This window comes from Phalacrocorax carbo, chromosome 5 (assembly GCF_963921805.1).
Source record: "Phalacrocorax carbo chromosome 5, bPhaCar2.1, whole genome shotgun sequence".
Lineage (NCBI taxonomy): Eukaryota > Metazoa > Chordata > Aves > Suliformes > Phalacrocoracidae > Phalacrocorax > Phalacrocorax carbo.
In genome coordinates, this window is record NC_087517.1 from 71,396,664 (window position 1) to 71,409,690 (window position 13,027).

The window sequence follows — 13,027 nt, forward strand, 5'->3', positions numbered from 1 at the left end:
TCCTTATGTCACAGATTCCTGGAGATCAGACTGAAAACAGCGAAATACAGCTTTTATCTGCACTTGAAAGGGTCTGCGAGTTCTGCCACCGCCTTTCATCGTCATCGTCTTAGAGACGCATTAATTGAGTTCCAGCATATACAACAGACCAGAAAAAACCCGACTTGCTAGACACAAACCTCCACCCCAGCTCTCCAGGCAGGAGCCGTGCTGCCGGAGGAAATCGTTCCTGCCTGAAAACCAGAACAACAGACCTCTCAACTTCACATCCCCCAAGAAAGGGACGAGACCACACACACAAAGGAGACGTGGGAGCGAAACACCAGACCCTGCTCTTTTAAGCCAAAACTGGTCTTTTTTTTTTTTTTAACAAAACACAAAAGCGAAGCCATCACGTGCACAGGAAGATTAAAGCATTTATGGAAGGTCCGAAACAGAATAAATGAGAGTGGAAAGGTTGCACCCGTGTGAAATCGTCTGAAAACAAACACCAAATGAGACGAATTACTGTAATTTAATTACCACCTTTTCCTCCAGGGAAGCAGGTTGTTTTTACTCAAAGACAGAAAAGGTCTGGTCGCAGCCCCACACGACTGCGCCGAACGCTTCCCCCCCACCCCCCAGAAGAAAACAACTTCAGCTTCTATCAGTAAGAAAAACAGTATTTTTGGCATCGGTTTCTGCGCAGGCTGTTTAGTCTGTAACCCAAAGCTGTGTTTTTACAGCACCCTTTTGTGAGGGCTTTTTAACAGAGGCCGCTTGTCCGGCGGGGTGCTGCTTTCCTCGTGCATCCCTCTCTTAAAGACTTCTCCAACATAAATGGGATGAAACACTCAAACCTAACCCAGCGCAGAATCCCAAGCAGCAGATGAAAGCAACAGCAAACTGGCTTTTTGTTCCCCCCCCTCAAGGCTACAACCCTTTGTTGTTTTGAAAGACACCCCCAATTTTAAAAAAAATAAAAATCAAAGGAGAATTTACATCTGTGGGAACAGAGAGTGAAAGTCACAGCCCAAAAATACATGATGCAAAGGCTCCGACAGTTTAGGCTTTGGCAAGTTAACAGGTGAAGGCTTCAGGGAGCCGCAGCTGAGTCTCCTGCTAGCGTAACTATTCCCTTCTCACACTCCTCCCATCACAGACGTTTAAGCGACACCAGCACACAGAACAGCAACCATCACTGACGAACACCACTCTGGGACTTGCTGGCAGGGGAAGGCGACGCAAGTACATGTAACTATGGGACTGTTTTGAGAGCTGTTACCATTTCTCTCCAGAAAAAAACAACTCTGCAAATCCTCTGTGAAAGAGCCACGTTGCTGATCGTCGTCTTTTGGGTACCGCTGTTGAGGATTTCCCAGCTGGGCTTAAGCAGCCAAGCAGAAAAGAGATGAAAAACTCGTGCAATATTTAAAGACTGCGTGTGTAGGGGAAAATGGTCATCCACTGGGAAATATTCAAAACCAGACAGATTCATAGTATGTAAAAAAGGCAGCTTCATCATTCCCCTGAAGAGCTGAAGGAGCAGCTCACATCAAGTATAAAACTGTCCCGCGGTTACAGATCCAGCGCCCCTGCGCCGCGAGGGCAGCTCCGCACAACAAAACCACAGGGCTCCCCTTTCGCCTGCCAGGATTCAGTTCTCCATTTAAAAGTATCGATTTTTATTGTTTCAAGCCAATAAAGCCAATTGCACACTCGCCTGAATCTCATGAGATGAGTTCAGCACCAACATTTTAGAGAGTTTAATTTGGGGAAGAAATTGAAAAAAACAAAGTTAAAAGCACTGAATCTATAAAATAGGAAGGTTTTAAGCTCGAGTTTTCTACACACTTCCCCTCCGGTGTCATTTTTCACAAAGTAAAAACCCCCATCAGTTTCATACACATGTGCAAGGGACTAAAAAGGTGCTTCGGAAACATTTTACTCTTGCACTTTACAGACACTGCACAACACGGCAAGACGTAATGAACGTTAAAAAATAAGCACCCGGTTAGCTGCCAGCTGAAATCTGAAGGGCTGCCGGGAAAGCCTTGCTGAATGAAGGGCGTTTTGGCTTCACCGTCTGTGTCGGCGAGCAGCACAGGTTACTAGGTCTGTTTGGTACCCAGCGGGAGCGTCAGCCGCCGGCTTCGCCGCCCCGCTGCCGCCCAAGGAGCCACGGAGTTACCGGGAAGCTTCGCCTTTGCCCCAGAGCACTCCTGCTCCTGTAACCAGCGTTTCATTGAGAAATAACTCCTTTCCAAACTAAACCATCGCACCTAAACCACAGCAGTGCGGTTTAGAGGGACGCAAGGCGTTTTTAACCTCACGTGAGCGAAGGAAGTCCTAAAGTTTAAAACGTTACTCCTCACTTCTCTCACAAAAGCAACGCCCCTCTAAGGGTTTGCCTTGGGAGGGAAATCTCGGCGGTCCCCTGGAATAACTCCCTGCAGTGCTGGCTCCCCCCAGGGAAAACCAGTAAGGTAGTTCAAGCATAGTCGGAAAGACCCGGCCAGAGTGTGCTTCGGGCACCACCATCAATTTTTTCACAGCAAGGAAGGGCGGGCCGACAACTCGCTTATTAAGTCCCTGTTGTTGTCTTTTTTATTTGTTATTAAGTCACAGTTTCAGCGCCCGTGTGAATGCACGGGCCGAGGGCCGCGAGAACACCCCGCCGGTACCAACCAGCGGCGCGCTGACCGCCCAGCAGCGCCTCGGAATACCACCTCACCTAAACGCCTAGGAAAGGCATGTAATCAGGTACTTCAACCAATTCAATCAATGCATATTATTAAGAAAAAGAGAAAACGGTTAATCTGAAAAAAAAAAAGTTTTGGCTGAAGCCTTCCTCAGGAATCAGCTGGGAGAGCTCACCGGCAAGCAGGCCCCAAGCTCCGGCTGTCAGGTAGAGTTTGTGATATAAAATATGTACGTGTATATACAAATAATTATATATTTTTATATCACAAAGTATATCTCTCACATATATAACCACAAATATTTTTATATCACAAGTCCTGCCCACACACTCGTTTTTGGGAATTTGGCATTTTTAAGGAGTTTTAAAAACCAAACATATGCAGTGCTCTAAGACAGAAAATAACACAGAATGGTGTATCTGATTAAATCCCACCAAGATCTTTTCCTGGATGCGCCGAGGAGACGGCTGCGTGCTTTTTCCTGTAAACTTGTGCCTTATCCACGCGGTGCAATCGAAGTTGTCAGGATCCCGAAACCCCTTTAACTGGAATTTTACTGTCTGTGCAGCATCACGTGGAATGTGGCTTTATGTATTTATTCTTCCCAGACAGCTTGCATCTCTTCGAGTTCTCTCTCGCTTTCTGCATCCTGGAAACGCAATAAGAACAGATAAATATACAGCCTAATTGAAACAATTAAGAAAGAGAATTTCCCTTTTCTTTTCCAACCCCATACCAGGTTTTAAGCCTTACATTTTTCCTCCTAATGCCTTTTTCTCTCCCCTCCCCCGTACTCCCCGCTGACGCCACTGTCTTTGAAGGCTATTTAAGTTTTCCAAGTGTCAAAGAGAGTTTCTCTTAAATTTCCTTTTGAGAGACGAGACCTGACAACCAAAACAGCAGAATTCAAACCTCGGCTCCCTCACTGATTTCAAAGTTTGGATAAATGCCTTTGGTTTTCCTTCTCAACATGATGGAAGTTATTTGATTGATGATGAGAACTAACATTTGCAAAGACTTAACAAGCTACTTAAGCACTGGCTTCCTTACTCAACTCCCACTTTTCATTTCAGAACAGGAGAGAGAATTAACTGTTCATGACTTTTCTGCCTGTGGCTCTCCCGGTCTTTCCTGAAAACCTCTGTGCTTTTCTGATTAAACTCTTATGCCTCTGACACGTATTTCTTGTTCTTCTGGAAAAAAAATCCTCTTTATTTATCAGACAGAGACCATTCTAACTCCGTCTAGAGAGACTTCCAGCCAGCGTTCGGCGAGGACGCGCCTCACCAGGCAGAGTTAGGACGCTTCCTTCTGCAAGAAGGGAATAAATCCTGCTCCACGCCCTGGTTTCCCCAGATCTGGGGGCAGCCAGCGGCCAAGGGGTTTATGCAATACTGGGCAGTGCCCTGCAGGTGGTAGCACAGGCAAGCCAGCTCCCTGCCAGATGGTCTGCCAAGACCTCTCCCGTACTTCTGGTTTGAACCTCAGCACACTATTTTTGCTACAGCCACCTAAAAACTACTTATGGCCTTAAAAACAGAGTGGCATAAAAATGCCGTGTACTTCCATAACTCTGCCTTGTAAGTTTACCCCATCGGACTAAGGCTGGCGCTGTAAGAGCTGGAGGACCTTGCTTACGTTGCTTTGCACTGTCGTGAAAAACGCAAAGCACAAGGGATCGGTATGAAAAGCTGATGCGTTCTTATTCAGTTTCTAACTGGCAGTAACTCGAGGGCACCTGCTGTACGGTTTCTGCTTAACAGAAAAAGTGCGAAGGAAAAGGGAAGTGCAAAAGAGCTGCCAGCTGGGGAGCGCTGCCAGACGGCGGTTTCTAGAACGCAGTACAGTCTGCTCTCCAAAACCCTGTAAAAGTAACAAAGAAGCTGAAATATCCTAGCTATTTCAAAAAAAAAAAATGCTGGGCTGCAGACACAAACATCTGAAGGGCGCAGGGCAATCAGCTCCAGCCTGGGGGAGCTCAGGAGGGAGCTAACTCCGCACCGAGAGTTACATGTTGGCTGCTCCCCTCCAAAGCTACGCAGGTCATTAGGGCGCTCCAGCCCTAGGACAGCCACTCGGCTCAAGTGGCCCCATCTGAATTGGGCTGGCCAGGCACAACAGCACCCAAACGAATAAGCCTTCCCCAAAACCGGGGTTCTGGGAAGCGTAGTGCAGTCGCTCCGCAGCTCTGCGGACACCCCAGTTCGTGAGCTGCAGTGCTGAATACGCGCAGGGCATTCAAATGTGCCTAATACCTGACCCTGGAAGTAGCACGGTATTTGCATGGTGCTGTGCTGGACTTAGCCCCCATCAGGCACTCTCAGCTTCTTAATATTTGTCATTATTTTGCTGAATTGCTTCAGGCACTCGGGTAGCAGGTCCCAGGAGAAGAGAGTCCACGCTAAGGAACAAAACCCTTTAAAGCCAAGGCTTACAAGCTGGAACATCTTCTAGAAAACAGTTTTATCTCTGTAACCATTTTATCTCTGCTCATCATCAGCGTGTTCTTACTGAGACCGCTACCTCTTTTGTATTAGCTGGCAGCTCTGAAGCAAGATTCATCCAGTGAAGGGCTGCAGAGCTTTTCCCCAGGTCCCTGTAACACTGTGAAGAAAAAAAAAAAATACATAAGAGGAGTTAAAGGGGAAAGAAAAAGCAGCAAATGTAACTGAGCAACCATGAACCCTGACAACTGAGAGAGCAAGCTGTTTCCACCTCTTAACCATTTGCACTGTGTAGTTCCAGGCTCCTGACATTTCCTGCAGTATCCTTCATTCACACACCATTATAACCACCATCGGACTATGGAATACTGGATTTCCTCTTCTGTTTGTTTTTTTCGTGGTTTTGGTGCGTTGGGGTTTTTGTTTGTTTTGGGGAAGGAGATTGGTTTTTCAGTTGGAGATTTTAAGGTGTCCCTGTGATTTTCACCTTTTTTGAAGCCCTGTTTTTATTTCCACTTAGCCACTACTCCTCACACTGCTTTCACCACAAAACCTCCGTACCGAGGGCCCACCAAGCCTCTACGCCAAGGACCCACCATCTTACGAAGCTAACATTCCCATGGCTGTTAAAAATGAGGTTGAGCAGCAAGCACTGTAACATCTAATATTTACAGGTCTCTCAGGTCTCAGAATAGGTGTGAAATATCCTTCATCATGAACTCTTCTCCAACAGCAGAGAAAGAGCCATCCCTCCCTGTAATAGCAAGGTTTTTGGTGCCCAGAGAGTCACGGAGGCATTTGGGGACTATGAAACAAGCATGGTAAAAGGAACTGTTGCTAAAAAAAACCCCAAAACATCAGCAGTGCATTCAGCAGTTAATCATTGTTGTAATTGCCATAAAAAGCCAACATTCAGTTAGGATAAGGACAACGGTTGAACTCCTGCAGGGCTATTACTTCAAACCCCGAAATGCCACTGCACAGTATGTACATGTGTGTATTTTGTTGATTTTCCTGCACCGTGGGATAGTTCTGGAAGAGAACTACGTGTTCTGCTGCGAGCACTGTCAGACGTCTGCATCTGGTAAATTCACAATAGATGGAGTCACGGACATCCTCGATGCCTCTGAAAACCCTGTGTCCCTGCACATCAGTCAGAAATGTCTGAAGATGACTACAAAACACAACCCTCGCTGAGGTTTGACCCATCAGAGCACCACCTCCTTCAAAATAATTAGGTACCAACTGCACTTTTTAAATTTTGGGATTAAGGATGTGATTCAGAGTGACAGAGACTGGAATTGGGGGGGTGGGGGAAAACCCCAAGCCAAAATCAAACAGGTACAAGTAGTCCTATTAACCTCTATGTGAGTTTGTGTTTGCAGCCTATTTCTGAAGCTTGGTCTCATCTGCCAGACCCATGGTGAACTATTAGCCTAATAAAAACGTATCAGCCAAGGTAAGATTACACCCAGAGACACCCAAATTTTCACATCAGCTCTGAAAAAAATCTATTCAGGGTAAGACTTGCAAGGATTTCCTGCTGCAACTTCACTGGAAGTTAAGTTCAACGTCTTCCAATCTTTATACAAGACATTTAGAGGTGATTCTAAATTTCCACAAATGCTGGCTATATTTACAAGCCGAGAGAGACGCAATTAAGAGCACATTCATCACGGTACCGAAGCAGGCAGAAATGAAGGGCTGGCCGATTCATGAATGCGCAGCTGGTTTTACTGGACAGACTCGTGACTAAATAGGCACAGTGAGCTGCAATACGTCAAAGAAAACCCAGCTGATGTGAAGGTTACTACACCTCCTGCTGGGTTTTTCTCCTCTGCTATCACCTTCCTTTTCCTTTAATGAGATGATTATTGTGAAACAAACTCTGCACCTAGGTTCCAGTAATAACGTACTCCAGACTAAGCGGACCCTACGACTTGCATGCTGATCCTGGCCCTGATAAAATTCACATTCTTCAGGACATCACAAATTCAGGAATTTCACAGAGAGTGGCTACAGCAACTCTTTGCTACACCCGCTCTGGCCAATATTTCTAAAGCTATTTGGGCTTTAAATATTTTTTTAGACTCCATCTGGAGGTTGTAAGAATTAAGCAGCAATTTTAACGTTTAAGAGTTCAAAACAAATTATTCCCTCAATGCAAACAGGATGATCTTCAGAGCACCAGCTCCAGGCACTCGTGGTGTGTTCAACCACCGCTCAAGGCTCCCAGGTGTATTGGTAAAATAGAGGCACACTTTATATTTACTTTTCCCCATGATACTCTTCCAGTATATGCCACAGAAATCCATGGCGGTGGTGGGATTAAACCTCCAGCCTGGGCCTTACAAGTTCTCAGTGCCGCTTTATATAGAATTTGATCCATTGAAAAACAAGAAGGATGCTCCACCGGATGACTCAAAGGCAAAACCCTCCCTGAATCTTAACGCCTCTGCACTAGATGATTTGGCCTTTTAGAAATGTTACCTTATAAAATGCTGCTTCTGCACAGAGTAATTTACACATGCACTTTACAGCAAAAGATAGTTTTTTAATACAAATATTTCTTATCCTAGAACCATACGACTGAACTAGAGCAAGCAACAAGTGACTGGTTACCTTGGCAATGTATACTCTTCCTGCTTTGGAAAATCCTGGGCTCAGTTCCTCAACCTACAAAGAACAGAGGGGAGGGTGCGACAGGGAAAAGCAGGCATTAGGATATGCAAAGGACACAGTCAACACCTATATCAGGCTCACTGCATCTCTTAAAAAATTAAATAAAAAAAAAATACAGATGACTAAACTCTACTTTAGTAAATACATAGGTCAGTGTAAGAAGTTTTCATAGGCTTGCCTGGCTGGGTTAGTGAAGTCCTCAGGTTCTCATAAAGTGCCTGTGACTCAAACAACACCTTTCATGCTCTCACCTAACGTGAGCGTCATGAAGGAACGGCGAGGTGGTGAAGTCGAGCGCTCGGAAGCTAAGGGAGACTCAGAACCAGCTTGACGACCCCCTCCTGCGCTTGTGTGTGCACTGTTTTTAACCTCCCTGCCTGGGCAGGCTCATCCACTTGCGCTCCTCCCGAATACGCTGGTGCCAAACCTCAGCAATCTTCCCCCAGGTTTTATCTTCTCCTTCCCAGCTACTAATTCCCAGTTTCCTCATCACCCACGTTCCCCTGCCTTCTTCCATTCATCTCAGTTACAGTCACCACCCTCCAAGCACCTTTGATCCAGTACGTTCCGACCCCAAACCCTGGGCTTGACCCATACCCCACCTGCATTCGAACCCCCCAGCGTGCTCTACCGAGGTGCCTGAGCACAGCACAGACAACATCCCTCCTTAGACCTAGTTCCGCTTGTGACTGACCCAGAGCTGCAGTTTGCCGGAAGATTTCCATCCCCCCGAGGGGTGGCGACCGCGGCTGAAAGCCGAAAGGGACTCTGCTGCACACATGGGAAGTGTGCTTGTTCAGGGGATAATTACCTGCCGGAGGGATGCTTTTGTGTCCTTTCAAAAATTCTCCCTGTATTTGACCAAAGCTAAACCTCAGAAAAACACAAGTCCCTGTTTCAAACCACAGCGCCGCTCTGACTTACCAACAAAAGCGGCAGGCTGTTTTTCTCTCTAATGAACAAGAAAAAAATCCAAAACAAAACACTTTGCCTCAAACTTATCTCTGAAACGATTTAATGACTTTGGCTGAAAAGACTATTGCCTGGGGCAGATTCCTATCACAAACTTCCCCCTCAAACAACGACATTTTGGCAAAGTTTTAAGAAAATTGAAATAAGTATCATGTTCCCTGACGCTTTGCAGAACTGCTGGCCTAATCTATGAGTTATAAAGTGCTAGGGCAATTTGTTTCCATAACACTTCATCAGAGGTGCTTAAGAGTAGTTCTCACAGGCACAGCCAAAGACAGTCCGTTCAACTCATTTGAGCTATAGGCTCAAAAACGCGACTCGGGCCCTGTCTTGAGTTCATTTTCATCAACAGGAGGACAAAACGCAGCCATTCGGAGGGCAGGATTCTGACAACGTAGGAAGTACTCCTAAGAATTTCTTTCTAGAAATACATACGCAATGTGTCCCTGAAATCTTAAAGTAGTTGCCTTCAAAAGTTTGAAATGGAGACATTTGACCAAATCAGACAGCCTTTTAATAAGACATTCTGAGAGAAATTAAAATGACAGCACGTATCTACGCAAGCTTTCCCAGGGATGAGCTCAAACAGATCTTACAGACCCTAAAGAGTACAGGCCAAATCCATTTCGTATCACACAGTGAATCACTCCACCACACAGCTTTTAAAGGGAAAACCAAACCCCTTAAATACATTTCTGAACGCTTCGGGTCTAGTTTTGACACCTTCAAAATCACGTTCTTCTCTCTGGCTGTTCTATAACAGAGGCTCCAAAATCTTTTCTTTCACCACCTTTTCTTCCGCGGGCTCTAGTCAATGGCGATGTATCATGGAGCACTTGGGGAGTGATGAGTTTAGGCAGAACACAAGTACTCCACTTCTGCACTTGTGACTGCGTTTGTCAGGTTAGCGGTTCCCTTGCTTATCAGATTTCATTACCCGTAAGAAGTTTTGCAGTGCGTCCTGTACAGTGGCTGTAGGAGGGGCTTCAAACAAAGCAGAAGCAGTCTTTTTTTCCAGCCATCCCAGGTGGGAAACCTGCAGAGACAGTAAGATGAAACTCAGACCCACTAGAGACAAAAGCATTCAGAAAAGGAATTATCCAGTTTCCCGTGGCTGGCTCGTGCACCTGGGAGGAAGCCAAAGCTCTTGGTAGTGTCGGCAGATTCTGGACAAGTATCCAAGTCCAGCTACAGAACTGACCCTGGTTTGCTTCTCCTTGTCCTGAGGCAGCTTTTGCAGTTCCGCGCACCAGCTGCCACACGCATAACGCTGAAAGCAAGATTCATCTCTGCAACGGCGTATTACAGTCACGCAACAGCGCGGGTGGTCCCCAGTCCCAAACCGCCCTATTGCAGCCACACCAGCTCCTGGCAGCTCCCACCGATGCAGCCGAGCAGATGCACACACGGAGCCCTCCCACCTCCCGGCTTAAATCCTGTACGCGTTCTCACCATAGACACCTCCCCTGAGAGAGGCAGGCTAAAGCCTTCCCACCAACAGATATTCGCATCTGGAGAAATAGGTAGCTGTTGTAATTGTTTCATGAGATCTCATTCTCCTGCTCCCAGCTCCTCTCTCTAGTAAGAAACACCCTGAACTTACAGTGGGGGAAAGGACACATAGGATGTAACTTCTGATAATATCTTTAATACTGTATGATTTTTATAACGCAGAATAGCAGAAGCACTAACATATTTCTACATACGTCTGGTTTTGTTTCATGGCTTCAGCAGCTCTATGAGCAGTAAGGCTGAGTAGAAAGTCCATAACAGAATAAAGTGCCAGGGGCTTCCACTAGTCAAGCTCAGTGCTCCTCTAATCACCAGCGTCAGTTATCTCGGCTACAGCCTCTGCAATGTGACTTCGTGTTTGACAGCAGCAAAGCGCTTTCAAGTTGTATAAACTGAGAAGTAGATGGTTACTGCAAACTCTTATTTCTTTTTATAGGCACTAAATCTGATTTATGGCATTGGACTCGCAGCTTTTCCCCGTCAAGAACTATAAAGCAGCCGGCATGCTGCTTCTAATACCTCCAATACTTCGTGTAGCAAGAGCAGAGGAAACACATGCAAAACATTATACAAATATACTGTGTGCAGCAGCTCTTGCCAGCCCCGAAATGTCCTTGATCACATCCGTATGTTCTTAAAGGATTGGAAGTAGTTTGTTTTTACCGAGCAAAGCATGGGGAACAGTAAGCTACTTTGCAGCTAGTGCTTCTCCTCATCCACTCCTTGCCGCTCCACCTCCCATGCCGCCCACGGTGACTGAAAAACTAAGTCCGGAGCCCCGAACCTGCCTGAGCTCCAATTCAGAGCAGTTCAGAAGTAACACTACTAGCAAGCAGCTTCCCTCTGGGAAAGAGACAAAAACCAGGGGCCAAGCAAAAGGCAGAATACTGGCAATAAATAAATGAAACAGCAACATCCCCAGCAGCTCTTACTCTATTGCACAGAGGCACACCAAGTGCTTTCAAAGCCTTTTGTTGATTCGGGGACAAAAGCATTACAACAGCAAGAGCCAATGACATTGCCAATACAGAACCACACTCTTCGTGCTTTTAAAAGCTTTCGGTAACCTTCCTCTACCTTCTTGCAGCCTTCGATCGGTAGAACAGAGCGACATGCTGGAGGCGGGCTCAGCCAGGTCTGTCCCGAGCCCCAGCTCAGGGTTCCTGCAGTTCCCCCTTGCTACGAGCTTACACAAACTCTTACTAACAACCTGTACCACTTAAAATCTAGCACTTCGAGCGGTAACACCAGTATGAAGGCATACATTTCAGCCTTAACAGGAGGCAGGCAGGAGGGAGATGGACTGCCTAAGACTTCTTAATTAGTTATGGAAACCATCTTAGAAAGCCAAGAGATTCTGAATGGCACCATGTCCTGGCAGGCAACACTTCAATAGTGCTTTTAGAAAAGCATTAAGGTGCTACACGTGCAAGAACACGAGCTTTTACACCATACGAGGTTTCTGAATGCGATGCCTTTACAGCGTGCTACAGCGGCGCGTTTGTCTTGGCACTGTTTCAGGACTGAAATGAAGAGTTTCTAGACCCCGTGCAAGTGCAACTTTTAAGCTACTTCACGCAACTAGGACATTTCCACACCTGCACTTTCTGATACGAGAGCCGCGCTCAGCAACTAAAGGGTGCCCTCAGTCCTTATGGCTGGTGGTTTGGATCCACCTATCTTTCATTCAAACAGGGAATTAAATTCCAAGGAGGAAGAAAACAGCAGTAAGTAGTCATAAACTGTTTTACCTGGTAACACCACCTGCCCAGAAGGTAGTAAGCCTTTGGATCCTCTGGTTTCAATTCAATCGCTTTATCAATGTGTTCCTATGGAAAACAATCACCAACACACATTACATTTTTGTTATAAGCACATACAACATCCACAAGAGCAGATGAACAAACATGGAAAGAGGAAAGGAAAAAGTCCACAATTTAAGTGTCAGTGATCAATAAAATGACAGCTACAAAGAGATTCCAGATTTTCCTAAAATGGTTTCAGTGAACACGGAAAATCAGCATTTTATCAGCCTCAGAGACAAGAATTACTACACACAAAAAAATGAAGCTGCCCTTCATTTTATTCTACCACCTTTTCAGAGCTTTGACAGAACCAACTTACTGGTCCTGTCAGTAGCTGACGAGGTAATAATTATACACGGCCTGTTCTGTAGTAACTGTTCCAGGTGCATCCTCTTACCCTGTAACATCCTCGCTCTGGATGAAGGGCAAATAAAGGAATCTGAGGCCGAGTAAATTCTCTCTGAAAAATATCTGCTTTGCATTTACGGGCAGGCACAAGCCCACTCGCAGGCAGTTAGTGAAGAAGAGCTGGTGCTATACCTTATTACAACACGGCAGTTTCACGTTTCAAGTTCTCAGTCTCATCATATACATAACATTTATTTGCAAGATTTTTCTTCTTTTTTCTGAGATTATAGTGTGCAGAAGTGCAAAGCCAGACAAGTCACCCTCACCACACGTCGCTGGAATCTCCTTCCTCAGCCCAAACCGCCCGCTCATAGCTTCTCTTTGAGACCTATCGCTTCCCAAGTAACAGCTGGAGCCAGTTTTCCTCATTTACTCTACAGATGTAAATATTGCTCAATACTTACGCAGAACCCAGCACGTCCTTTCTACTCACCTTAAAAATATATCCAGTTTGAATACGCTTCTGAATGCTCTCATGCTCCGATAGCTGCCCACAGAGAATAGCGTACCTACACAGAGGAGG

The 13,027-nt window shown here is 45.9% G+C and overlaps 1 protein-coding gene across 1 annotated transcript in view; it reads right to left on the reverse strand.

Annotated features, from left to right (window-relative positions):
• Positions 1 to 902: 902 nt before the first annotated feature.
• RMDN3 (regulator of microtubule dynamics 3) overlaps positions 903 to 13,027 on the reverse strand; it is a 39,650-nt gene continuing 27,525 nt past the window's right edge. Inside the window, exons 7-12 of the mRNA XM_064453136.1 lie at positions 12,938 to 13,013; positions 12,043 to 12,120; positions 9,717 to 9,815; positions 7,748 to 7,801; positions 5,205 to 5,285; positions 903 to 3,330 (exon numbers count right to left, since the gene is read on the reverse strand). Of these exons, the coding sequence (XP_064309206.1) occupies positions 3,277 to 3,330; positions 5,205 to 5,285; positions 7,748 to 7,801; positions 9,717 to 9,815; positions 12,043 to 12,120; positions 12,938 to 13,013 (442 nt within the window). The 3' untranslated portion in view covers positions 903 to 3,276. The remainder of the gene's footprint in view (positions 3,331 to 5,204; positions 5,286 to 7,747; positions 7,802 to 9,716; positions 9,816 to 12,042; positions 12,121 to 12,937; positions 13,014 to 13,027) is intronic.